General features: G+C 40.1%; 1 protein-coding gene across 6 annotated transcripts in view; it reads left to right on the top strand.

Moving 5' to 3' along the window:
- Positions 1 to 23,358, top strand: part of ZFYVE28 (zinc finger FYVE-type containing 28) — a 165,199-nt gene extending 141,841 nt beyond the window's left edge. For 4 of the 6 annotated variants that reach the window (XM_080410365.1, XM_080410362.1, XM_080410364.1 and 1 more), the window contains 5 exons: positions 5,217 to 5,371; positions 5,949 to 6,065; positions 7,693 to 7,797; positions 19,998 to 20,101; positions 21,055 to 23,358. In XM_080410365.1, the coding sequence (XP_080266491.1) occupies positions 5,217 to 5,371; positions 5,949 to 6,065; positions 7,693 to 7,797; positions 19,998 to 20,101; positions 21,055 to 21,186 (613 nt within the window). In that variant the 3' untranslated portion in view covers positions 21,187 to 23,358. The remainder of the gene's footprint in view (positions 1 to 5,216; positions 5,372 to 5,948; positions 6,066 to 7,692; positions 7,798 to 19,997; positions 20,102 to 21,054) is intronic. The other 2 variants (XM_080410366.1, XM_080410363.1) reach the window with 1 other exon arrangement.
- The last annotated feature ends 4,555 nt before the right edge of the window (positions 23,359 to 27,913 follow it).

Genomic DNA, 27,913 nt, shown 5'->3' with positions numbered 1-27,913 from the left:
ATTTAAGAATTGGACTGCTGTCCCTTTGTAAAAACTTTCAGCGTGGTTTATCATTGCAGTGTCTTTCTATGTAAATAGGAATGTGTGAAATCTTAGAAAACCTTCTGCAAATTTTTCACATTTTTCCCTGCTGTAGAAGGGGTCTCACATGCTACTATATAGCTTGTATGAAATCTTCCTAAAGAGCAATTTTGTCTGTGAATGCATCCCTCTGGAAGTGGGTAAACGTCTGCATCGGAATAGTACCATTTAGTACATGGACTTTTGAATTCACTATAGAAATGGATTCCCAAGCTTTGAACTCACGCTGCACCAGGAAGGTGTTACCTGTTCTGTTGCAAATAGTTGTGTCCTACTTCTGCATGTGCTCTTGTTTGCTGGAGATGTCAAGTGAATAGGAATCACTAATGTTACAGGTATTTGTAGAACATAACGCATAATTCAGAGACTATCCTTATGCCGTTTAACACTTTCCTAGTACATGTTTGTAGTGGTGTTCATAGAACTTCAAGTGTTTTGCTCTTAGGCTTAGTTGGGATGAGTTTGTCTTGCTGGAACTTAAGCCCTCTTGGTTTAAAAGCACCACTGACAATCTTCTGAAATCCATACATGAAAATCAGTTGCAAAGGCCTTGCCTGAAATCAGAGCCTTAGAGGGTGGTCTTACTTTCCTCTTAAATTTGGTGACATAATTGCATCATATATAGTATAATACGTGTGTTGGGTTTTCTCCTTTGTAAGCAGTGACCACCTAGTGCTTTTGGTATAAGATTTCTAAAGGCAAAGAAACAAAACCAAACCACTTAAAGTTGTTTTTTTTATGATTCTTTTTAAAACATAATTCAATTGATTTGTATTTCTTATATTTGATACAATGACCTTTTAAATTCTTTTTATCTGCCACTGCTGTGTATTTAATGCATACTTAAGATACTCTGAGACGGGGGTTTTGTGAGTAATGAGAAATTCTTTGAGAATCTTGTGCATTCTGCATTCAGTTTAGAGCAGATTTGAGGTCTAACCAACCAAACACTTCTAGACAAATTTGGAAAGAAACATCTATGAGTACTCACAGATTTCTGCTGGTATTGAATATTTTTTGAGCACAAATGTAAAATATTTAATTTTGGACCAGCTTTGAATCAATTTACTTCAGTTGCTCCATCTTAGACTTTGTTGCTTTACTGTTTTTGGATAGTGTCAGTGACCAACAAATACAGTGCAAAGCCTATGGTATCAGATGGTTACATAAAACGGCTGGCCACTTCTGAAAATGTCAGTCATGACCTTCCTGTTCCACAGTCCTGTTTTCAGTTATGCTTGGAGACTGCTGCTAACCTGGCTAAGTATTCTCTGGAACGTAAAAGCTGTAAAGCAGATAGGTTTCACAGGTGAAAGACTACGTTGTGTACAGTTACCTTATTGACTTTTGTTTGTACATATTTGGCTAAATTTCGCAGTCAAGCCTTGAGGTGAGGCAACCATTCTAGAGGTATATCTTTGAAGTGTTGAAAGAGTCTTGCTACTCTTCTAACATGACAAATGGAGAGTAATTTTAAAATTGCTAGATAAATGCTACCATTAGGTAAAAAGCTAATTCATTGTATCTGTCCAAGGGTATCTGTACCTTTGTAATGTATAAGCAAGTTTTACTGTTGGAATCAACCTTTGATAATCACCTTCAGATGTGTTAACTTTGCTATGTTTTTACAGCATGAAAAATAATTGCATGATAAACATTATATATATGATAAACACTTCATAAGGGGACTTCCATGCCTATTTTTGTTTTCTCTTCTTAACCTAATTCCTTGAGTAATGCAGGGTTCCCTTCAACAAAAAAGTTGAGAAAATTAGGACTTTTCTCTAGCTACTCAGTGTGGCTATTTGTATTCTGCAGTGATACTTAATTCTGCATATATTTGGAATGAAGCATTCCAGATCTGAGTGTAGTCTGATGTTAATTAAATGTCTTCTACACATCTGGTATCAGCTGAGAATTTTGAGCCAAATTAGGCATGTTAGATAAGTTGAGTAGGAAAGATATTTCTTATAGAAATAAAAAAATAACTTGTGTGAAAGAATAATTTGGAGAAAAGGTAAGATTAACTCGGGTCAAAATTCAGGTTTATTTTTTATAACATCAATTTAAAAAATCATGAGAATATTCAATATTTGCTTAGATGCAATCACTGCTGTTTGGGATACCCTGTTATAAGAAAAGCTCTCTCTCCTGCTGTTTATCTGAAACAATTGCAACATTTCAGTTTTTACAGTATTTCTGACTGCCTTTGCAATATTAATTTTCTGGCTACCTTCTTAAACAGTAAAATATAATTTAAAGAACAGATAGTCATTCCTTGAGAATCACTTCTGTCTAAATCTGACTTGGTCCTGTTGGTAAAGGCAGAGTAATTGTTTCTAACTCTAGAGATTCCTAGGTCCAGTTTTAAATCATTCTGGAGCATTCCCTTTTTCTCTTTGCAGGGTCGCAGGCAATCCCAAATACAAAATATCCTCTTCTGAACCTCTTGTGTATGGGTATTGTACTTTACATGTGATTGCATATTAAATTGTTATAAATGTGAGTGCATGTAGATGCTGACCTTCTACCCCACAGTGCTGGAGCAATTTATATGTGCTCTATGTTAGGGATTTTTAGGACAAAAGAAGTTCCAGCCAGTCTTGTGGTGTGATATGACCCTTCTTAGTGACACACCACAAGATCTAACACAGAACTGCAACAGACGTAGGTGGAAACCCATTCCTTGGAGGAATTAAGAAGTAGGTAAAACTGCATTCCTCCCAGTTGGAGGAGACTCAGAAAGGCAAACATTATTAAAATTGGTCAGAGCTTGATCAGAATTGTGGAGTGAGCCTTTTTTCCTTTCTGCAAAACAGAAAAGGACCAAGTAGCTTATATTCTTGAGAAGCACTCTTCACAGCTCTGTGCCCACCTAACACCATACTTCGAAAGATTTCTTCAACTGTGATTTGGAGGGAAGAGTCATCCTTGACTCAGCACCCTGGCTTTCCCTGCACTAAAGTTTTTGCTAATTGGGAGTTTCAAAGAGGCTATTGTATTGGGGTTATATAATTGCACACACAGACTGCAGTTGTCTCTGTCATGAGGTCCATGCTTGCCTTGGAGAACAATTTGTAGTGTGAATGTATATACCACTGTATGATTAACTCTCTTAAAAATGAGAGCAAAACAAGTAGACCTTATTTGGCCATGTTACAAAGCAGGCAAACTCCTTTATTTGTGTATGTGAACTCTGTGCAAATAGGTGATTGTTGAACTGCATACCATTGTGAATCGGGAATCTCTTCCTGGCTCTTACTGCTTTTCAGTTTACTCCTTTGTAAGCCACATTCTTACATGACCTTTTCATTGGCTTGAACACAGACTTTTCCACACTGACAGGCTTGCTATTATTTTGTGTATATATATATGCATTAAAAAAAAAAAAATCCCTATGGAAAAGTGAAGGAAACATTGAGATTGAGAATTTTTACTTGCTTCTTAGTATCTTTAATAAACCTTATCAGTCACGGTGCTGAGGGAACTGTAAACATAGATCTAATGCCTTTTTTACAATAATTTGTTTTTGTTAATAGCAATAGATAGCATGAACTAAGTAAGTCTCTTGCGAGCTTGCTCTTAACTCTGTCTAAAAGAATGGGAAGCCACTTAAAGTACTCATGCTACATACTTTCCATTGATATTTCTATCAATAACTAATCTCCAGTATTTATTTATTTTCACTTCAGTTTTTACGAGGTCTTGTAAGATTGTATGGCTTAGTAAATTCATTTTTAAACTTTAAAAGTTTACCTGTATAGCCTACAGGTAGAATTTCAAAACTATCCCATAAAATTTTCTTATGTGTAATTATAAATGTTACTGATGTGTCTTATCCTGCAATAACTGTTCATGCATACTGCTATAGGGGTGGGGATCTGCAAGGTGGTAAAAGTTTCAGCACCTAATAAAAGCATATTGAACTTTGAATGTGGTAGAAATGACTTCCTTCATTATGGGTGCCATTTATGCAGTAAGTAACTTCCTTGACATAGTAGTTTTCTGCAGAGTACAGAGTGCTGGAGTTTTGGACAAACAAATCATGATTATAAGTAATATACTCTATATTTGTAATCATCACCGAGATTAATTTTTTTCCAGTATGTGGGGAAAAATGGTTTAGTATTCTGTCTGTCTCTGAATGCAGTGGAGTAAGAGGGCATGTTATCTTCAGTCAACACAGTGAATCATTAGGATTTCAATGTAATTATATCATCTCCTGGACTCCTGGTTAAGGGGTTTTCCAGCTGCGAAGTGCTGATTTTTTCCTTAAGTACTTCGTTTTTTTAAAAAAAAAAAAAAAAAATCTTGATGTACAAATAGTTCAGGTAATTCCTGATATTTGAAGATGCTGAATTCCCATCAAAGCTTCCCTGGGTCTCGGATTGTTTCACTCTTCCACTCCGTAAAGGGATGGGAGGTAGAAATGGCTGGCAACTGTGCATCTGGCTTTTAAAAGAAAATGTAAATTTATAGTAGGCATTTGGTAACAAATTTTAATCTCTTTGGAGTTGACAAGCCATTCTTCTGTAATAGTTTGACATTTCATCAATTTCTGCAGTTAGGTGTGTAAGGGGACTAATCTACCTCTCTACTGTGTAAATTGTATTTTATCATTCTTTCTATTTTTTTATCTAAGGTTATATTTAGACTATTCTCACTATTTTAAGGTTACATAATTTGAGATTATTATTTTTTTTCAAATTAACTTCCACATTAATAAATTTCAAAGCTGACCTCAGAACTGACCTTCTCATTTCTAGGTTAATTTTCCCCTTTCAGATTTTTGGTGAAGTTGTGGTTGCAGTCCTGAGCTTTTAGAAGTCGTCAATGTGAAAAATAGCACAGAACTTTGTCATAGCTAAGGAAAATGCAATAAAATACAGACAAATAATTTTCTGCTTGAAAGTTTTTTCCAGCTATGCCACAGAGTGAAAATCAAATGTGGTGGTGATTGGTTGCATGTTGATTAACTTTAACAAGAATTTACAGCAATTAGTTCCAGTTTGCTAGAGTCTTGCCCGAGTCATAAATCCTTTAGGATTTACTGAACATCCTGAACAACTGAGTGAAGATTTACATTACTTTTCTTTACATGTTGTTGTTTGTTTTTTTTTTTTTTCCTCAAACAGCAGTTTAATGACAAGTTCTTGCTCTTCTGATGACATCGATCAGGAAGAAATCCAGCTCGCTTTGCAGGCTGCTAAAATTGCCACACGAGAAAAGATCAGATCCAGATTTCATGGCAGTAATGACCTTATTCACCGTCTTTTTGTCTGTATCTCAGGTATAAGAGTAGCCTTTTGTCCTGAATGTAAAAACTATTCATCCTGGGGGTTTATTGGTGCACATAAAGTTATGGCAGAGCTGTGTAGAGGACTGGAGATGAAGTTGTGGGAAGACAATGTTTTGGGGCCTAAGTTGCACACTGGTCTAGAAAGACCTGTTACCTGGGTGGGAACTTACAGAAACACAGATGCAGACTTCTTAGACCTGTAGTGATGAGGAGCTTGGGCATCCAACAGGTTTGACTTTGAAGCACTTTCTTTTCCTTGATGATGCCCTGTGTGTTCAAAGGAAGAAATTTGTTGCAGCAGTTAGATTTTGTTGCAAAAGGAATCTTTCCACGTTTCCTGCAAATGACAAGGGAGACATGTATCAAATTACAGGTAGTATAAAGGCCAGAATGTAGTTTGGCCATTATGGAAAATCAGTTTAATTTGATGTTCAGTTTTCATTCCAAACACAAGCAAGTGATCCCCTCAAAAAATAAATATGAGGCCATTACTGGTAGCAACAGGCAAATACTTCTTTTAAAGGGTGGTGTAATAGAAATGCTTCACCTGTTTTCTCAAATTCCTAAGGTGTTGCTGACCAGCTGCAGACAAATTATGCTAGTGATCTGAGAAGTATCTTAAAGACCTTGTTTGAAGTTATGGCAACCAAACCCGAAACAGAAGATAAGGAAAAGCAAAAGAAAGGTAAAGAGGTCTAAACATTTGTTTTCTATAGTGAATCTCTGCTGGTAGCCCCATGGGGATACACGAACTATTTTACAATTTCCTTAACATTTTGTTAACTTCTTGACAGGAGTTGCTGTACAGTGATTTGACCTAAATTTAAAAGAAAGCATGGAGAAGTGTAAACAGGTTTAAGTCACTGGAAGTATAGGTACACAGGAGTATGTCTTGAGACAAATGTTGAAAGAGTTAAAGCCTTCAGAGTGCATCTGCTTATTTCTCTGTTCCTATATATAACAGAACAGTGGTTGTAGCCCATATAGTCATAACATAATGTATGCAGGGTTTGGACTTCATAAATGTGGGGTTTTTTTCCCCCTGACACTTTCACACCAGATATGCTTTAATTCACCACGATGCATATCTTTGATCTTGAAGTTTAAATAGCTCTGTGAAAAGAGCAGACTATAAGATGAGAATGCTCAGTGAGATGCTGAAATCTGGCCTGTCTTGAAGCAATTGCAGAATACTGAATTTGACTTCAAAATGGAAAAATACCTACTTTTGAATTCGGGATAATTAAGATAACGGAACCAGAACTAAATCATGAGCTAATGCAAGAAATTTTTTCCTCTGTCACCATTTTGATTAATATTTTTTTCAAAGAGGAAAGTCTGCCAACTTATTTAAAAATAACTATATCATCCCAGCAAGACTGCAGTTACCTTTGTCCTTTGTTATGATTAGAACTGTCAGCATCTGAAGGTGATCAGAGCGCGCTTTTTTTTTGTCCCTTTCCTCATGATTGGAAACTTTTGCTTTCCCTTTTTCTCAGTTTTATTTAAAGGCTTTGAGGATTTTGTATGTAATGCTTAAGTTAAAAGTTTGTTAAAAGTTAGCAGAAGTTGTCCAATCCAACCCAACTCTGCAGTGGGATAATTCACAACATGCATTACAGCTGTCTTATCGCTTATGGTGGAAAGTTCCACTCCACTCCTATGGTGGCAGGATGTCATGATGTGAAAAGAGACTGTTTTTTTATTGGGGGGAAAAAAAAAGGCATTAGACAATATTGCTAAAGAGGTTCAAAGAGCTCCTGAATATTCAAGTAAAAGCAATAAAGAAGCTGGAGCTGTAAAGAACAAGCACTAGGAAATCTGTTAGTCAACAGTACTTAGCTGGAATAATTTCTAATGGATTAATTATTATATTAAAAAAAAAAAAGGTGTGGACAAAAGTAAGCATAAACAAAATGAGCAAGTAAAAGCCAGAGAATTTTGGAATTAAGTTTCTCATTGGTATATGCGATTTGATCCATGTGATTCACCTAGGGAATCTCTGGTTGTTCTCATAATCTACATCTTTGTAAAGGATCCAAGTTAAGAATTGGGAAATAAAATATAGGATGCAGCTAAACTGCTAGAAGAGGACCGTATGTCCTGTGATAACGGCATCTTTCATTTCTGTTATTCCAAAGAAGAATAGAGGAGACTTTTAAATCACTATTTGTGTCAGGGTGAAGAAAAAGCAAGAAGTCTAAGAAGGTACATATAGATGCTACTTTATTAAATCCCAGAAGTCCTAGCATGAATATTTTAAGTGTGAATGAAAAAATATGAATTTGAGTACTTTTTGGTTTGTTTTACAGTTAATCAGAGCTTAAGGAATGCAGCATTGGAAGACTGTGCTTTATGTCAAGAAAGTATATCATCCTCAGAACTTGCAGCAAAAGCCAGAGATGGGGACTTTGAAGGTACTTTCTTTTTTCTGAGAACTAAAATGAGACAACACTGATGTATAATAGTTATGTGTCAACAGTGCAGAGTCTGGCTGGAGGCTGTAGCGAGCGGTGTTCCCCACAGTCAGAACTGGCTCCAGTCTTGTTCAACATACTCATCAGTGACCTGGATGAAGGGGCTGAGGCACCCTCAGCAAGTTGGCTGGTGATACAGAACTGGGAGGAGCGGCTGATTCCCCGGAGGCTGCGCTGCCATTCAGTGAGACCTGGGCAGGCTGGAGAGCTGGGCAGAGAGGAACCTCATGGAGTTCAGCAAAGGCCAGTGTAGGGTCCTGTGCCTGGTGAAGGATGATCCCACGCACCAGTACAGGCTGGGGCTGACCTGCTGGAAGGCAGCTCTGCAGAGAAGGACCTGGGGGTGCTTGTGGGCAGCAAGTTGCCCGTGGCCCAGCAGTGTGCCCTGGTGGCCAGCAAGGCCAATGGGATCCTGGGGGGCATTAGGAGGAGCTTGGTCAGCAGGTGGAGGGAGGTGATCCTCCCCCTCTGCCCTGGTGAAGCCGCATGCCTGGTGAGTGCTGGGCTCCCCAGTTCAGAAGGGACAGGGAACTACTGGAGAGGGTCCAGCAGAGGCTACAAAGATGATGAGGGGACTGGAGCGTCTCCCTGATGAGGAAGGGCTGAGGGAGCTGGGGCTGTTTAGCCTGGAGGAGACCGAGAGAGGATGTTACCGATGTCTACAAATACCTTAAGGGCGAGTGTCAAGAGGCTGGGGCCAGGCTCTTTTCAGTGGAGCCCAACAACAGGACAAGGGGCAACGAGCACAAAGTGCAGCACAGGAAGTGCTGAATGTGAGGAAAAACGTCTTTCCTTTGAGGGTGACAGAGCACTGGAACAGGCTGCCCAGGGAGGCTGTGGAATCTCTTTCTCTGGGGACATTCAAAATCCTCCTGGACATGACTCTGTGCAACCTGCTGTAGGAAAACCTGCTTTAGCAGAGGGTTGGATTAGATGATCTCCAGAGGTGCCTTCCAGCCTGACCATCCTGTGATTCTGTGATTCTGTATTTAAAAAAACAGCCATTAAAATGAAAAGAGAAAACATTTAAAGTTTGGCTCTGGAAAGTGAGTGTAAGATGTTGTCATAGTATGGTTTAGAGACAGGTGATAAAACTAAGTATATTTCTTTCAGATTTTTGTCTAATGGCCTCATGCAACTCTGATCTACAAATTGTCATATCCAGTATGAGTTTCTTTGTATCAGTGGAGAAAGTATAGTAAAGGTTTTAATTTAATATTGCATATATTACAACTGACAATTTTCAGAGGGCTGCGTAAGACACAAAGCCCTAAGCAAGGTCTTCTCAGCCACATCTAAAGGCATCTTTCACATTGTTTGCTGTATGTGGAGGTGCTCCTTTTTTCCCGTGGTGCAAGTATCTTTCATACTCACTTCTGTCTTTGATCAAACTATTTTGCTTATTAATTTCATATTCTTCACCATATAACTTCAAAGAAAAAGTTAGTTTTAGGTAAGTGGGCTGAGGTTACGTGAAGAAAAGTGCATATGTGAGTCTGTTTTGGCTGGGATTCAAGCATTCTGAGCCCTCAAAACTTGTTGCTTTGTGTTTTAATCTGAGCTGCTGTGGGAGTGCTTAGGGAGTTAGTTATGCTATAGCCCTAGCATGGTAAACATATAAAAAAATGGATTGAAAGATATTAGAGCACTTGCAGTCAAAGAATAAGAAAAGAGAAAGTAGATGCATGAGATGGAGCAAACAAGAAAGCAATCAGCTTTGATCTTCAAGGCTAAGTGGTGGTTTCAGCACACCAGGAGCTCAATTATTGGAGTGGTGGTATCTCTGTGGTCAAGTGAGAAATGCAAGACAGCTGTCAACTGTGAAACTGTGTCTGAGCTTCCCAGAAATTCAAGTGTGCGGTAATTTCCCTGTGCTTTAAAACTTTGATGTATTGTTGTCTGTTTGCCCACATACACTACTGTTCTTCCAGCGAGAGGTTTTGAAAGCAGGATGACTGAGAACTGAGTGGTAAGCAGTGTATGTCTCTGCTTATATGCAGAGGTGGGTGACCAACAGGAAATAAATGTTGGTTCATGTAATTTGTAATAAAGATCAGAAATTGGGGGGGAAGAGATGACAACACAACATGACTCTTAAAAGGTTAGATTTTAGAGTAATGCGATGTATTTGTAAGTTCTTTTGTGCTTCTATAAAACCCATGGTTTGCTTGGGAACCTTTCTTCTGAAGCTGCAGGCTAAAGCATCTCTAATCTTATTTGTTTAGAACAGCAGGGCTAATTTATGTATTACGTGCTGTAGAAATATTATCTCTTCTGGAGGAAAATTATTTGGTGCAGATAAAGAAGTGTTCAGTAGTAATTTTAATTGATTTTTCTATTGTGCCGTAATTCAGAATGTCATAAAAGATGCAGTAAAGAACAGATCTTTAAGCAAAATCCTTACCATGTATAGGCTGTATTGGAAAAGAATGCAAGAGATTATTCATTCTCTACTATTCCAGTTCATATTCTTTGGTTTTGAATCAATGCCTGATGCTGTTGGTGAATCTGACTTACAGAACTTAAATGCAGGTTACTCTGAACTGCAGGATGCTGAACAGCCTCAGTGATATATGTATTCTGTTGAAGCGAAGTCACTTCACTTCCCTGGCCTGTTACTCAGATTTTAAGGTTCTTCAGCTTTCCCTGGCATTTTCTATTGGCACGGGGAAGGTTTTGTCTTTTGAGGAGTACAGCCTATGGCTTGGGATGTTGTTTACTGAAATAGAGGACAATAATCTGGATGCTTAGGTGATGTTGTGGCCACATAGGAGTATGGTAAAGGGGAGCCTTTGGAGTTACGAGGGTCTCTGCAGCACCCAGGCATTATGAATCAATTATGTCCCTGCCCTAAGTGAATGGTAAAACCCAACCTGTAGTATTAATAGCACACACAGATAACTACAGCAAAACCAGCCTTGCCGGCACCTTTGTCCAAAATTAGCAGGTGCTTCACATATGCCTGTGTGATAGAAAGCAGAGCCTTGTGGGATAACCAAGTCCCTTTTGAATAAGTAGACTTGGATGCCAGAATGAGCTTGGCTACCTTGGCACAATGCTTTCCCCTGCTAACACATCGTCTAAACAGAGCCAGTTGGCCAGTGCTCCCGCAGGTCTCTGCTTTTGATACCCTTGCTTGCTCACTGGGAAGGCTTGGCTGTGTCAAAGTCAATCGCCTTACAGACTGTCTAGGAGTCTTACTTGGCTTGTGTGTAAGCAGTTATGCTGTAAATAGTTTTTGCAGTCAGAGCTGTACTGATTTGTACAAGTAGATAACTACTGTAGTCTGCTGTTACTTAGCCTTCAAATTTGCTGATGGGTGGGAATTTTCTGTATCACAAAGAGACAGAGGCTACTAGGAAACATGGAGCCATTGGAACATGCTCTGCCTTCCAAACCAGAACACACCACAAAACATCTGCAAAAAGAGGCATGTGAAGTGGGTCCATTGGTTGAATTTGTGGGAATTGCAGAAACACCTGTTCTGTCCCCTCACCTCCAAGACATCACAGATCCCTGTCCCTTCAGATCACAAATTGTCATTGCTGGCAATGCCATACAGACATTTTTTCACTGAGGTATGCAGTGATAGCTAATGGGATACATGGTTTTGCTGTGCCTAAGACATCCAGCATGAGGCATGAACTTAAAGCAGTATTTTAATTTAAGCAGCCATGTGCCTTTTTCCCTTTATAACTCCTTACCACCTACCTCATTTTTGCTGGCCACTGTGGAAGCAATAGCCCTTGGATTTGGGTGATGTTTGGGTGCAGGTGGAAGATCTCTGGTGGTTAAAGCAAGGCAACCTTTGCACGAACGCTGTGCCCTATTTATTCTTGCAGCAAACCTGATGAGTTTGTGCTCCAGGCCAAATCTGGTCCCCAGGCCTCCTACAGGAGCACACCACAGTTATCACTGCAAATGGATTCAACACAAAGTCTGAGCACATTGCACCAATCTGTTGATGCCATTGCACCAAAATTAATTATATCCTTCTTTGTACATCATTTCCACACTTCAGGTCACTCAATGATTTTGACTGGAAGTGAAAACAATTTAGAGCAAATGAGCACATCATTAGCTCCTCCTCCCTTCTGCCATCGCGGTGGAACATGAACATGTATCAAATTGAGAAAGTCCAGCAAGCTACCTGCCAGGAAAGCTTTTTCCAATGATCAAGTAAATCCCTCTTACCGAAAGTACAGAATGTTTAAGATTGCATCCAGTCAATGGTAATTTAAAAAAAAAAAAAAAAAAAAAAAAAGCAAGCCCAGCAACCTGAACAAATAAATGAATAGTTTGGAAGATTCTACTGAAGCTTCCAGCCTCTACTCAGATTATGAAGATGAATCACTTGTTGTTGTCAGATTTCTCATTCTTACTGTATACAAAATCCACCAGCTGGTCTGGGTCGTAAAACAAATATGAATGTTTCTTTTATGAGCCAGCTGACATTGGCAAGGGTATAAGAGTTAAATCCTGTGACCTTCTGAAGGTTGAAATACAATGAACTAGAGATTACTTGGCACTCCAAAACAAAAGGGTTTTGAAAGTGCAGATGAACCTATAGTGTATATGTTCATGCTTGCTTTCCTAAAGCTCTAGGACTCCTTTTTTGAGGAAGCATATGTATTTGTACTTCATACATTATAAAAAGCACTGTGTTTTTATAGGGAGAGAAAGTAAATACATTTATATTTTCCTAGACTGTAAGACTAATTTATGCAATATTATATTTAAATATAGTAAAATTCTATGCTCTGGTTATATGATGGAGAAGATGGCCAGTGGGGACAAAGCTCTGTATATAAACTCAAAGCAAATTGTAGTGAAAACTGCTCAGAAAAAAGTAGGTTGGGCTCTTTGCTACCAGTGGTGCTTGCTCTGAATTGCAGTAATAGCAGAAGGGGCTTGTGTCCCAGGACCCATTGGTACTGCCTTTCTCCATGTCCTGGTGAGCTATGGGCCAGCATGGGCAGAAGGTTATCAGGAAGTTTCTGACCTCCTGCTTGGGACAAACCACTGTTGGATAATAACCTGACCAAGAAGTTTGCACAGTGCTGAGAACGGGCAGCATGAATCGCACACAAATTAAAGGAAACCTCCACATTTGAAGATGTAAGGAAATTACTCTTAGCTAACCTAGTATAAATGTGTCCCTGCCAGGACAGAGCTGCATCATTCTTAATGTGTATTATAGCTTTAAAAAAAACACACATCAGGGAAGTAGAAGTTCTGCCATTTATGTGTCTGGGATTGTATTTCTAGCCCCAACAAATAAGTTGTTTTCTATTTGCCAACATACATATGCATAAATATACGTGTACCCAGGGTAACTTTATTTTTTGTCTTGATTTTTATGTATTCATTTCTTTATTAGCCTGTAACTGTGATCAAGCCTAAAGGCCCTGCTAACCATATTTGGGACAGTTATGTTTATTCTTGTGAGGCTGATGATTTTAATAGTGAACTTTGGCAAACCTGAGTTTTGACCATATATGTGTTTTGGGGTAATTTATTACTCAGTAGAATTCATCTGTTGTGACTGAGGAAAGGTTAATATATTTAGTTGTCAATGTCATGAAGTTATAGGCTGGCTAAGAAAATGAGTTATACTTCTCGTCTGAGGATAAGCATGAGACATCTAGAAATCAGATGATTTTCCTCAAGGAAAACCAGAAATCATTATCAATCTGTTGGTGCTCCATGAAAATATTTGCTGTAGCATTTGAGCTCTTTCTGCAACCATACATTAATTTTCACTCCTTATCCCTCTGACATCCATACAGAGCTGCCTTGCTTGCTACCACCTAGTTATAACTCCAGTCATAATGGATTTGCTGTGGCTGCCAGTACAAATACCTGTTTGTGCCAAACGGTATTAGCATCTGTTTGCTGCACAGCAGCACGCTATTTCTCCTTGATCCCTTTCCATTTCATAATATTCCAGCCCACCCACTTTTGTCTAGTCAGAAGTCCTCACAGCCCTCCAACCAACAGCACAAGCACAATTTAGTAATTTATGGTCTTGTGCTTGTGCAATAAGTCACAAGGTCAAGAAAACCTACCTATGCTGCTATGTGTGCAGAATCTAATCACTGTGGATCTAGAATTAGCTGTCACCCCTAGCTGAATGCTTCAATTTTTCTTTTGTCCTCCACACGCTTATGGCTACTTAATTATTTATAATGATGACCAGCAACATTTTCTAAATGAAAGAAGTTGAATTGTTGCACAGTTCAGTGGCCACACATACTCTGTCCACATAAACTTTTTACTTTTTCCTTACTCAGCAGCTCTGCTTACACTGTGTGAGAGAAGAATCTAGCATCAAGTTTTCCATATTGAGGCAATGTTTTATAATCAACTGCACATATTTAATCATGTGTGTAAAATTACAGGACTTTGCACAGTTTTTTTAGGTTGAATTGCTATAATTTGACTGACATTTTGAGAACTTGTTCAGAGCCTTTTACGTTTTCAAAGACCATTCCTCTTTGTCAGCTCTGTGTGGAGCCTGTTGAGACCATTGCAGGAGGAGAAAACATCCCAATAGGTACCGTAAAGCATGGGCTTATTCAGCTGTACAATGACGTAACTGGGATTTTGATTTAAGTTTAAAATCTCTTGTCCTAAAGATACACGTATTGAGTATTCATCTTGTATGTAGATCTGCGTTACTGACTCGCTTCTGGGCCATAATGATTGGTAGTTCTTACAGAGAAAGACTCCTAGTAATGGTGATGTGGAAGATCCAGTCTCTGATTTAAAGTAAAGATTTGAACCCTATTGCTATGGAGGTCAGTGTTTTCTGCCAGAGTTGTTCCATTTTACATAAATAATTATTTTCCCCAAAGAATGCTGATCATGTACCCGTACAGAATGGACACAGGATGTCATTGTTCAGGGTTGTGTTAAATTGGGCAGAGCAAAGGCTTTAGCCCAAGTCTGCAAAGCTCTGTGCTTTGGTGAAAGCTTTCTAGATTTGCACAGAAACTCCATCCTAAGAGAGCTGTTTGACAAGAGCTGTACTTGAAGCTAGTAAGTCTGTACCTCTTTTCTTTCATCCCTGACGTTTTCATCAAATAAATGTTGAAGCAGAAAATTCATTTTTATTGAAAAACTTTAAGCCAGCTGTAGTCAACACTGAATCTACTGAGCAAGGGTCAAGATTACTTTGATACAGTTGTGTCCTAGGAATCTTATATGAAAGTCAGATTGCCCAGAATGACATGCAGAAAATCACGTGTGATAAGGGACAAAAAAGTTCACCTTACTGTGGCAGTTGAAGTAAGCGGTAAAGTCATGTGACTTTAGCTTTCTACTTTCTGTACTTAAAACTGTGAGAATTTACAATTCCTGCTTTCATCAGAAAAGCTACAGCGAGCTCATCTGACCATTTTCACAGCTGTGAGGGTAATGCGCTTTGACGTCTGCAGTGGTTTAAGTTCCGCAGACTGCTGTAGGAGCAGCCCTCTTAAGGTTAGGTAAAAGTATAATCAAGGTTATATATGATGTGCTCTAAAATCTAATAGATGTTGATGCAGGAGGAGCTTTCAGTTTGAGTTCTGCATTAGAAATATATAGTATATAAAAAGATGCAGAAAGGGTCTTTTCTCTGAATTGTCTGGCCATAATGCAAAAATCATGACAAGCTTAGGGTTTAGCAGCTGCTCTTCAACAGGGAGTCTTGGTGTGCATGTTTTCGACCAGAGTATAGATTTGCTAGATTAGGCCTTCTGCGACCTCAGACAACTTCTGGGATTGTTTCTCTTCCTGCTACAGTCTCTTGTGTCTCAGCATCACTTAAACTTTCTGATCTAATGTTGGTTTGGTCAGCACTGTTGGTGGCTCTAGGTCCAGGCTCTCTTCCTCTATTATTCTGGGACATAGAAATGTTCTCAGATTAGATGAGACTGCAGGAGGTCTATTGCACATACTTAAGCAGAATTAGTTCACATGTGGGTTTCGACAGTTTACGGTGTCTATGAGTTGATCATTATTATGGTTTTCTTAAAGCTCTAGAGTTTTGGGTTTATGTGGGATTTAAAACTTTTTTAAGAGCAGAAAACTTCTTTAACTAAGGAGGTTGCATAGACATGTAACGGTGAATTCTGAAAGCTACAGCATAAAAAAAAAAAGACCACCATAAAATTTCATTATTTGAGCGATTGTAATACAAGATTCTTCAATAGTTAAGAGCTGAGAATACTGCTTCTCCTCTTTAAATGTCTTTTTCAGTCTTCATGCCATTTACTTTTATCTTGTGCCTTTTCCTTTCTCTAAACTTGTTTCTTATTAATTTGAATACTGGTTTTTCTTCCTTTCTCTGCCTTTTTTTCTGTACGTGCTTTTAATGTTTTCCTCTAAAATTCATTCCTGTAGTCTTTCTCGTTAATCCCTTCCCTCCCTTCCTCCTCCTCTTTGATGTTTGTGCTGTGGTCTTCATCTGTTTCCCAACAGACTTCTCTTGACTCTCATTGCATGATAAAGCAGTGGGCCAATTAGCCCAGGAACAAGGTTTTCCCCTCCATTCCCCGTACTAATCCCTGAAGCACAGGCAGATAGTGCTTTAGAGGCAGGATGTTTCCATTTGCTGCTGCATGCAGAGCTAATGGAGCAGCGTAGTCCAGAGAAGGATTGTAACATAAAAAGCCTGTGGGTGCGGTGCTGCTGCCTGGCTTCCAGCACATCTTCAGGCTCATGCTAGGGGGTTAATTTGTATAACTCACTCTGCTCCTCATCTTGAAGCTTTATCCCCTCTTGAGACTGTTCTTCAGAGAATATTTCAAAAACTTGTTCTATAAAAAGCCTGATGACTCAATCGTTAATATATGTAAGTCAGAAAGGCTGCTCCCAAGGTTGAGTGAGATGAGGCTTGTGAAGGGGACCTAGGGGTGTGATCCTGTTGCCACTGGGGCTTGCATGGGCTCAGAGAGACAGAGTCATCGAGGGCTTCATCCTTCCTGCCAGTGTGAGCAATTGGGCTCCAATCCAAGCCTGCATTTAATCTCAAAGTGCATACTCTCAAGACAAAGCCTCTGTGTTTGTGTTTCAGTATAAGGACTTTTTCGGTCACAACTGGAAGCAAAGGCATAGGGCTAATGGCCCCAGGTTTCTTATTTTGATGTTATTTTAAGGCTGTACCACTGTGTAATTTTGGGCAAGACATTTCTCTCCTGGTTTTTCCTCACATGCTTACAGGCTGTAGCTGGGTGATGAGGATTAAAGCAATTAATGTTTGTACAGCATTTTGAATGTTAAAAGCCATTACGTAACAAAGTGTTACTATTTGGGGGTGTGCTGCAGTGCAGCAGATCTTGGTGCAAGCAGTTGGCATGTTAGAGGGGCACTAAAATCCAGAAGCCATGGGGCATGGGGCTGGCCACGTGGCCCTGTCAGAGAGCCTTACTGCTGTTGAGCCACTGTCCGGGGAAAACGTGCCCTTTAGCTCACTCTACTGATGTGTTTATGTAGTCAGTCAGCTGATGTGACACCAGTGTGGAGGTAGAAAGAGTCTCTCCAGTGTGGGAGAACATTCTGTAGAGAGGGTTATACTCTTCCTCTACATTGAGTCTCACTAAGTTGTGATTTATTTTCTTACGCAGTTATAAAAGCAAAGTTTGCAGATGAATTCATCTGGCAGTCAAATAATTCTGTAACCATGAACTATAGATCATCTGATTATTACAAGTTTATAAGGACATTATTTGTCAAAATACACTTGCTGTTATGGTTGGGGACTTTTTTTTTTTTGCAATGTTTATTTTCGCACTGGAGGCAAATCCATACAAGTGCAATTAAAAAACTTTTTTAACATTGCACTTCAAGGATAACAACAGACAAAAATATATAAAACAAAACTCAAATGGTAAACACCTGTTAAGAAAGCTTTTTTCTGTTGAAGGGCTCCACAGTTTTTGTGATGCGGTTGTGTTGACTTACAACATGCCTGGACTAATCGTGATCTAAGGGAAGGAGGTACTAGCTGCTGCAGAAGTTGCAGTTCATATTGACATGCTGCTGTTTGTACAAAGGGGGCCTGTGTTTTGTGGCTTTTCAGAGAGTGTTAAAATTAGTAACTAGCTGAACGTGGTAGCCCACATTATAACACAGTTGATAAAGCATTGGCAGGAAAGTGGGCATCTTGCCAAACCTGCTTCTACCAGCTCCACGTTCATTTGGTAGGAGACCTGGTGGCACAGAGCTTGAATAACATTGTAAATTTTCCTGTTTCTAAAATTAGTGAGAATCAATGGGATAGTTCAATCCCTGAAAACATAATCAAGGCTATGTCATCTAATGGCAAGTTTTAAACAGGAATGTCATTATTGGGTTAATTATTTTGTTTGGAATATATGTGAGTAATCCAGGGGACCTCCTGGATGGAGAACGTGGGCATGCTGCTCCAACATAGTCAGACTTGCCATGGCTTCAGATCAGAAATTCCTGTGAAAGTGATAGGAAGCCTTCAAAACTGACATTATAGACTGGTATTAGGAGTAAGTTTCATTGGGCAAGTTACATGTAATAGCTAGGGAGGTTGCAGAGAAGGCGAATAATTGGAAAGGAAAATCTCTTGATTTCATTGCTATTAATGCTTTGCCTTAAGCTGGCAGTCCTGCATCTCCCTGCTGCTGAAGGAAAGCCTGCCTTTGAGGTAGGAATTTGTAGCCTTGTGTCCCCACAGAATATTTTCTGGTGAACCGTTCCCAAGGATGGGGTGAAGGCTGCTATATGCAGTCTCCTTGTTTTCACCACATCGGTCATTTCTCTGCACACAGACTTTTCGGTTGCTGTCCCTGTAGCTGTGACCTTTATTAGACCAGTTTGTTCATTAAGTGAACAATTGCTTCCTTAAACTAGTTTAACTTCCAAAATAGAGGAGCCTGTAAAAGCTGAGTCAAGATTTAAAGTTATCTTTATTAATCTGCTTTTTGAACATTTCCTGCATTGAATGCTGTATCCTTTTTACTTTCAATTTGACAAATGTTGCCATGTGACAAACACATGAAAACTGGTCATGGTTATGTTTGAACAATGTAGTGGATTTTTCATTTAATTATCTTCTTTCTGCCTGTAGCTGTAGCCCTCTTGACCTCTGCATTAACTGCACCATATATTCTGTTGTTGGATAATATGCTCCTTGAGGCAAGCATCTTGCTTGCCAGGCTTATAAATCAGCAATTGCATGGGTTGCATACTGTAAATAATACTTGGAGAAAAGCTGCATGCAGGGAACCTGGGTAAATATGTCCAGCAGTTCATGTTTACTGTGTCCATGGATTCTTTCCGGATAGAACTGCTTTGCCCTTCATTAGATTTTTAACAACTTATTTAAGCAATCGGCTACAGCATTTCTACACTGGTAATTTTAGATTCTCTGAGGTCATGTCAGCCCTTCACTAGCAGAAGCAAAAGTGAGCCTAATACTTTTTGCTTTGCCAAAACAGAATCATTTCCCTGCTTGGCTTTTATGAGAGGCTAGAGAGCTCACTGGAGAAATAAACAACTGAAACATGCTATTTGGGATAACAGTAGACTTTTCTCTCTGCTAAGTCTTGTACACCTGATTTTGTGATTTTACTGTAGTTGCTGGTGAATTCCATTGAGTCGTAATAGTTTAGCAGACAGTAATCAGGCTTCGAGTTTATTATGTGTAGAGTTGCTTGCCTAATTGCAGAAAAGCAGTCAGCCTTTCTGAGGGAGGGCTGAAGAGGCTGGGAATGGTCTCGGCTCTAAGCTTGTATTGATGACTGGTTGCGCTGACCAAAACCACCTGTGATCCAGCTCGACTTTAGTAGTCTCTTGTCTTCATATTTCATGTTGCTTATCTCCTTTTCTCTGCCACTTTCATTTGAACCGGATATATTTCATGTTGAGTCCCAAGCTGCTGTGTGCTGTTTCAGTGCTTGCTGTGCTCTGCCCGAAGGGAGGGCCGGGCAGAGAAGGGGGTGTTGAGCCCTCCCAGGCATCCTGAACTCACCTAGTTGCCTGTTCGCAAAGCACTTTGAGGAACTCGGATGAAAGCAGCTGCTGTTATGTTTTACTCTCCCTACTCCCTTGAGGATCTGGTAATTGCATGTTTGTTTTTATTCCCTTTTGATTTATGTTCCTTTTTGTTGCTGTGTTTCTGACAGATCCTCCTGACTGGGTTCCAGATGAAGTCTGCAGTTACTGCACTGCGTGCAAGGCTCCTTTCACAGTCATTCGCAGGAAACACCACTGTCGGAGCTGTGGCAAGGTAATGACTCAGTCAAACATGTGAGAAACAAGCCGCCAAAGAGAAAAAAAAATTCACGTGTACACAAACTCAGCTGCACAACACAATGTGTGCACTTGGCCAGGGTTTTCAAATCACAAGTGGTTTTGTATGTCTTGGCTGTCAACTGCTCAGCTTACGTTTAGAAAGTGGAAGGGAGAGTCATGACTACTCTACAGCAATAAACATTTGTCTGCTAAAGCAGAACTCACTGTTGAGATCCCGGAGCCAATACCCCAAATCCCAAGTTGCTCCAGACACTGCTGTAAGCTTTAACAAGCTGCAGCAGCAGCCTGCACTGTGAGGGGTGATGCACAGCTCGGCTGCAGGGATGGTGTGTCCCTTTGCTTTCTTTCTAAAAGCAATTCTAAAAGGATGACTGCGGTGCGTAGGGCTGCTGCTTTGAAAGTTTGTGGGGGAGGAAGAGGGAGTGAGGGAGCAGAATGCAGTCATGTGCCTCAGGAAGCCAGAAATCTGCAATCCCACTCCGCTTGGTTGCTTGCTGGTGTACAAGTTAAAAAGGAAGAGGGGACAGAAGCTATTTTTGCTAACTTTGTAGCGTACTTGGCAGAGTAGGAACTTTGGAGATAGTCACAAATATTCCCCTAGTCTGTCTTTAAAAAGGGGAGAGAGATGCTTCTTTTCATCTCTGGTGGAGCTGCCTGCCTTCCCTGTGACCCGCAGAGCTAGACGGGCCTGCCTTGGCTGATGTCAGTGCTTGGGCACCCGCACCAAAGAGACAAGGCACAGTCACATTCATTGGTCACTCGGCTATGAGTTGCCTGCGACAGGCTTTCATTTGCTGTGCTGAGGGTGATATTGCCAATACACAAAAGCCCAGCGTGTAAAATTTTCTCTCTCTTCTCTTGACATCAATTTTGTCCCATCGAGTTCTTTCAAAGGAACTAAAGTGAAATCTCCCTCTTGTTTTCCAGATCTTCTGTTCCCGCTGTTCCTCCCACTCTGCTCCATTACCTCGTTATGGTCAGATGAAGCCTGTCCGTGTTTGCACTCACTGTTATATGTTCCATGTCACTCCTTTCTATAGTGACAAAGCTGGTATCTGACATATTAAACTACTGGTGTGTCTTCTGGAGTCTTACATGGACTGATAATATTTGACCAAGCCAAGAATTAACTTGAAAGAGGGACCCCGTGAGGGCATGTAGGCTTTGACATCCATTATTACAAATTTTGTACAGACAGTTTTTATTGCATTTTACTAAGCTGCTAAAGGGAAGTATGAAGAGTCTGTAGTTCTAAGGCTACAGTACTGTCTTCCATAAATTTATAACATTAATGTTACAATGCCATATACAGAACAAATGCACTGTGTGGAAGGAAATAGGGCTCCGAGAATGAACAAGCACTGCTGCTTATCTTACATGCTAGGAACAGAGTAGCCAGTTAACTAGTCCATCCCAGCAAATCAGTCCCAAAGCTCGGACACTTCTGTGCTCACTAGAATACCAGCATGGCTGTGGATATCAGCACTCTCCCTCCTGCTGCAGTTTAACTTTCCCATTACTAGTTTTTTGCTACCTATGCTAGGATTAATTAAAGCAAAATTATTTCCAATCCATATTTGATATTTACAAAAGCAAAATTTTCTGTGAATCACATAGGATGCACTGAAGGTCCTGAAGCAGTATATTTCTGTTGCCTTTCATTTACCGAGCAGAGCAATAACTCCAAGTTGTCTTCTAGAAATTAAGTTTTACAATTTCCAGTTCCATATTTTGGAGTTCTGCAAGTATTTATAACCTGCATCACTTATGCTAAATCCTGTTAATAAAAGTCTGACACACAACCTTGGTTTCTATATCAGCATTTAAAACTTAACAAACTTCAGAGGAAATGGTTACCAAATGAATTAATATTGAAAATGCATATTTTTGAAAGTTTAGCAGCAAAATTCAGTAGATGTGACAAACTGTTTTGCCAATGCCGAGGTTTTTTTAGATCGTTTTTAAAAGGCAAATATATAATGATATATTCAAAAGGTCCTAGAGAATGGGCAACCAGGGAAGGGTACTTGCTGTCCACATTTGGCAGAGTAACTGTAAAATATTGCATACTGTTACTTCTCTCATGCTAACAACTCGGAAGACATTTGTATTTATTTGAAACACCAGGGATTAATTTTTATCTCCACTTGGAGCGGAAAGAAATAAGACTCACATGGATTCATGCTATGATCTTGCACAAACTATTTGCAGTAAGAGCTCCCTGAGCACTGAGGTTTCAAAGGCGTTTGGGCATGCTTTGAGTTAGCCACATGAAAAGCAAGACAGTGTGTGCTGTGGTTACAGAGGAAACGAGATCAAGAGCTCTTCGCTGTAGCCCCTTTCCTGACTCGCAGTGTTACACGCTGTGTTTCAAAGTGATAAATACAAAAAAGGATGAGGAAGTTGTTTGCGGTATCATGCTCAAGAAAGGTTGTCATTCAAAATGATAAAGCAAAACTGGCCAGTGGTTTTTGGTTTTTTTAATATTTTTGGTGGGGGGGGAACGAACAGGAACATTCCCTTTAAGCGGTTTAATGTTCAGCGCTAATGAGCCATATTAAGGGTACAACAGTTTGGCACTACTGTCGTTTTGAATCAGATGAAACTCCTTCGCTTAGTTGATACGACAAGCCTTATGATGCTGTGTGTAGACGATGTCAGCTGTGATGTGTAGTCTTCACCTTATTTTTTTTTTATTATTATTTCCCTGAAATCCTTCCCATGGAATTCTTGAGCTGGAGTGTCAACATTCACCAGAGTTTGGAAAGAGGCATGGGGTTGGGCGATTGGTGGGAGGTGGGTAGTGTGGTACAAGTGATGATACTTATTCAGGCTTAAATCTCAGGCTTCACATTGCAATGATTATTGCAGTTTTATTTTTAGAAGAAAAAAAAATCAAATTTAATGCATCTTTTATAGGATAAAAAATACAACAAACTTCAATTGTGAAATAAATATGCACAAAAGTTGCTTCTGTGAAAAAAAATACCTTATTTAAAGGACTGAATATTTATTCAAGCTTGTTTTTATTTTGTAAATGCTGTAATTCAGAATCATTTCCATAAATATGATATTTAAAGATCTCAGACACTATAGTTTCTTATGTAAATACAGACTCCTATTTCTCTTACTGAAAAGCACAATGACTATATCAATACTAATATACATTTGCCTCAAGGAAGACTTTCATCTTGTAATCTCTTCAGATAATTAAAGTGTCAGGACTTTCTACTTCCATGTGCTGGTTTGCTCTTTCATTTTGGGGTCTGTTTATGTGGAGTGACAGCTGCCACCCTGGCAAACTGGCCTTAAGTCTTTCTCACTTTGCAAATAACATGAAAGAAATGAGTTTAAATTTGAAAATGGAAGTTTCCTGTACAGAGAAGGGGCTGTAAATCAAGACTGGTATACTAGCCTGTCACTTAATATTGCCTTGTGCTCTCTCTTGCCACCAGCTGAAAATCTCCCTTCCCAGAATATCTTGTGTCAGTGGCCACTTCACACATTAGGCATATTTGATCTGCCCCTGTCACATCTTTTTGAATAATCTTGGGGGGGGGGGGGGGGGGGGGATGCAAGTCTGCAATGAAAACAGTGCTCCTTGGATCTACTTGCACAGTTGTTCTTAAGAAGCATTAGATGCCCAGTACTAATTTTTGCTACTCCTTGTATGAGATATAACTGTTGGAAGTTTTATGAAAATTAACTTTATTTTCCAGAGGACTTAATGCATGGCTCTGGGATGCCATTTCACTTGAGGAAAAAACATGTTGCATCTGTATGACACTAGGATCTCGGCTTCAGTGGTGCAACGACAGGAAAATTTTATGGGAGGCCTGCACACAAGTTTAAGATGGCATTTGAATTAACGTATGTAATATTTATGGGCAAATAATGCTGCCTTAAGGTGTGCATAAATAAATGAACAGTAGGAATTTATCCTAAAGGGGCTTCTTAAATTAAATTTAAATCTTCTCAGGGTTTTGAGGGAAAAGGGGGATGTCTTTTCTCTAAACCACAATGATGTGTTACACAGCGGTTTTCCTGTTGGGGATACCACAACAAGAGCGATACAGGATAATAAGGTAAGAGCAGCATTGCCATAGGCGGCAGTAATTCACCTGGTATTGGGCTCTTCTGTATGACAGGTTCTCTCTGAGTCAAGGCTGTTACCAGAAAAAAAAATTATTATAATAAACTTTGAAGTTACCAGTTCTAAATCTGTACAAATCGTACAGCGTTTCTTGCTTGTAAAAGGAGGTGGGATATCACAGCTCCCTCTGCAATGAAAGGAACCTCAATAAAAAAGAGGTGCTCCAGAGAACACCCCTGTCCAGAAAAGTTAAAAATACTTAAGAGCTGTCACACGGAGCAGCTCAGTGAGGAAGAACCTGGATGGAAGAGATGGGAGAGGAAAATAACCTTTGTGTCTGTTGCCTAATCTGGGAAGGAGGAGGAAATCGGGGTGCATGCACGTGTGGTTGTGCCTGTACACGGGTGAGGGGACGCGAAAGGTGGGTGGTGGAAGTTGTACAGTCAAGTCTCCTGCTTCTAGTGCAGCCCCATCACAATTCTGCCTGGGAGCTAGAGGAAACCACCAGTGCCCAGCTGAACTCGCTGTCAGTTTATGCAAAGTCAAGGCTGCTGGGTCTGCATCCTCCTGTTTCCGTGGCAACCCCTGATAGCATCTCTCCACCAAGTGCCAAGACTGCAGCACTCTGTTCCTGCACAGGCAGGCACAGAGGCTTCTGCTTTCTGGTTCATAGGAGGGATTGTGGTTGCTCAAACATCTTTATTTGTAATGAGGATTTATGCTGCAGAGTCAGATGCTTACTGTGAACTCTGTATTCTGATGATAATATTTTACTGAATTATGCTTTATTTCTGTTACTTGTCTGGCAGAAATCTCTGTGGGCATCTTTCTGATTGCTTTTGAGGGCTCCTTAGCTGTTTTCCTTTCCCTTCTTTCACCTTTTACCCCACCCCATCACCCAGCTTTCCATTTGTGCTGTGTCTAGATGTCTTACGTAGCCTCCTTGCATATCTTACAGATAACGAAATATTAGATGCAATATAGACAATTCAAGGAGCTTTCATCCCTATTGCTTCCTGATCTTGCCCTTCATGTTCCCAGGCACAGGCTCATTTCTAACCCTCATTTGGTGTCCTTGTACCTGCAAGAGCATCCTGCCACACAGGTCCCTCCTGGCTGCCTGTGCTGCCGTGGGACTAGCACTGAGGTGTTTAAAGTCTTGCCAGTATTTCTTTACTTTGTGGAGGAGAAAAGGCAGATAATAAATCCCAGGTCTTAATAGCTGTTAGTAAATTATAGATACTGCAAAGACTATTTTTTTTCATTCAGCTCTTTTCATTGCTCTTAAACCAAAAAAATGGCAGAATATTCAGCCCAGAAGGATGAAGAGAAGACCTGTTATAGCAAACGGGGAAGTGTGAAGATGATGTTCTAATGAAATAATTGGTCTCTTTGAAAACAAGCTGTAATCGCATGTGCTAGGAATGCTGGGGCTCATGCATAAAACAAACTGGGCAATTAGTCTTTCATGAACTCATTTCATTTCTTGTTTTCACTAAACATGAGGGCTCTGAAGTGTTACACATGATTTTCCCTCATGTTTCACTCAAAGGTATGAAGTCGATTTGCTTCTCATTTTTTCTCTCTGCAAAGAACCACCAGCCTGTTAGGGCTCCGACTGGGCTTGTCTGCAAAAGAGAAACTTGTGCCCCTGGAGTGATGCAGCCAGCTGTGGGGCCTCCGGGCCTCCTGCATGCTGCTGCCCAGGCTCCAGAGCCTCACTGAGGGGGGGCTGTGTGTGCCCCTGGGCACTAGGCACCTGCACATGGGGCTGTTGCTCGTGCCCCGCTGCTGAGTGATGCTGCCGTCTGCTCTTTCCCATGAGCATGAGGTGGCTGACACAGCCCGGGATGCGAGGGACCGCTGTGTCTGGGAGCAGCAGAGCCAGCCAGCATTTACCTGTAACTACCTCAGACATTACAGAGGTTTTATTTTCTGAAAATAACCCCATGCCAGCCACTCCTGCCACTTAAGCAAGCACTAAACTCATGTCTTGCTCTAGAAAGTCTTACTTACATATTTTTGCAGTTCTTCACAGGGCCATAAAACGTTGTTACTGCCATGACTTTATTTGCTGAGTTAATAATAAAAAAAGAGATAGAACAGCAGCGGGGGAGGTGTTTGAGGTGACTGATATCTAGGTAATATTTCAGCAGTGACCATAGTTCAGGTTTTTAGCTGGAATTGGGCTGCAGAACCAATGGGCTTGTCAGTACAGGGTAAGATGCTGAGAAGAAATAGTCCTGAATAGTGTTTCTGCTGGTAACTTCTTATGCTGTCCTGTAAAACATGCTGAAAATATCCATCTTTCTTAAAAGATATGTCTGAAAACAGGCAGTTTGGAGAAAGTCATCCCTCATCCTTCAGGGCCTGGGATGATGACTCCGCCTTGGGCTTGATTGTGAGAAGTCACTGTCAGGAACATTCAGAGCAGTGAGACTGCCCTGGCTTAATATTAACAAATGACTTGTACCGTGCCATCTTCCTTTGTGTTTGAGGAGCCTCTGAGATCACATTCTGAGGCACCTGATAGATAATTATTTTTTTCTGGCCAAGACCATTTGTGATTGTTGCTTTGTTAACAGCTTTTCTGTTTATTGTGTAGCAGTAAAGCCTGCTGGGTTGGGGATGGTTTGTTCTGGTTTGTTCTTCTTAAAAAAAAAAAAATTAATTTCAGTTTGGCTTATCTGCAGAAAGCTGGAAATTAATAATTGAAGATATAAACAGAAAAATAATCACTTTTGCAAGTTCATAAATACATTTAAAAGGGAACTACCCTGTGATCCCTTGACTGTCAAACAGAACCCCAAATAGTTCAAAAGTCCTGGATGCTGGTCTCTGAACCATCTGGTTTCGTCTAGGAGGACTTCTTTTAGCTAGTGGAAAGAGTAGTATGGATGGATGGTCTCTGGGGAAAATGTCTCTAGTGGGGAACAAAAACAAAAGGCTTGAGCCAGTGCTTGTAACTCATGTTTGTCTAGAAATAACTCTCCCCTAATTTTAAACAATAATTAAGGAAATTTCTCCCTACGTAAAGAAGCTCTGTTCAAATAAGAAGATCCAACCAATGTGTATTAGAACAGAACATAAAGCTGCCACAAACTCCTATGGTGACCAATTTTATAGCCTCTAATTACTGCATTTTTGAGTTTGTTTCAAGACAGGACATCAGCCTTGCTTGGAGAGCAAAGTAGGAAAACCTTGCCCAGCTGTACTCTTGAGAGGAGGTTTTCTCCATCACATTAGCTCCTCACATTCTGCTTTCTACTTTTTCTCTCACTTTTTTTCTCTTTAAAGGAATAAATTTGGAGTTAAGACTAAAGTGTCAGGGAAAATACTTCCATGTTTCTTTCCTGTAGGCAGCATTTGAAACGTGGCTGGTTTTCTGTGTCTGTCCGTCTCAAACTCATGTTACGAAAAGTGAAGGTTTTAGATGCAGTCTTGCTTTCAAATGCTGCCTCCTTGTAACTTTTGTCTTACACTGGAACAAGAACAAAGTAGTTTCTGCAGTAAAGAAAACAAAAATCAGGCTGGTGTAAAGTGTTGAAGGTTTAAGGTGTTCTTGGGAAGCAACTTTTTGGGAGTGCTTACTAAAAATAAAAGTAGAGAGCTAGCCTCAGTCACTGAAAGGAGGATCCCACAGGTGCAGCTCTGTGGTGGGGACCCAGGATCTGGCTCAGCAGGAGCAGCTGA

The sequence above is a fragment of the Falco punctatus genome, assembly GCF_963210335.1.
Source record: "Falco punctatus genome assembly, chromosome: 1".
Classification (NCBI taxonomy): Eukaryota; Metazoa; Chordata; class Aves; order Falconiformes; family Falconidae; genus Falco; species Falco punctatus.
This window is presented reverse-complemented; position numbering and strand designations above follow the sequence as displayed.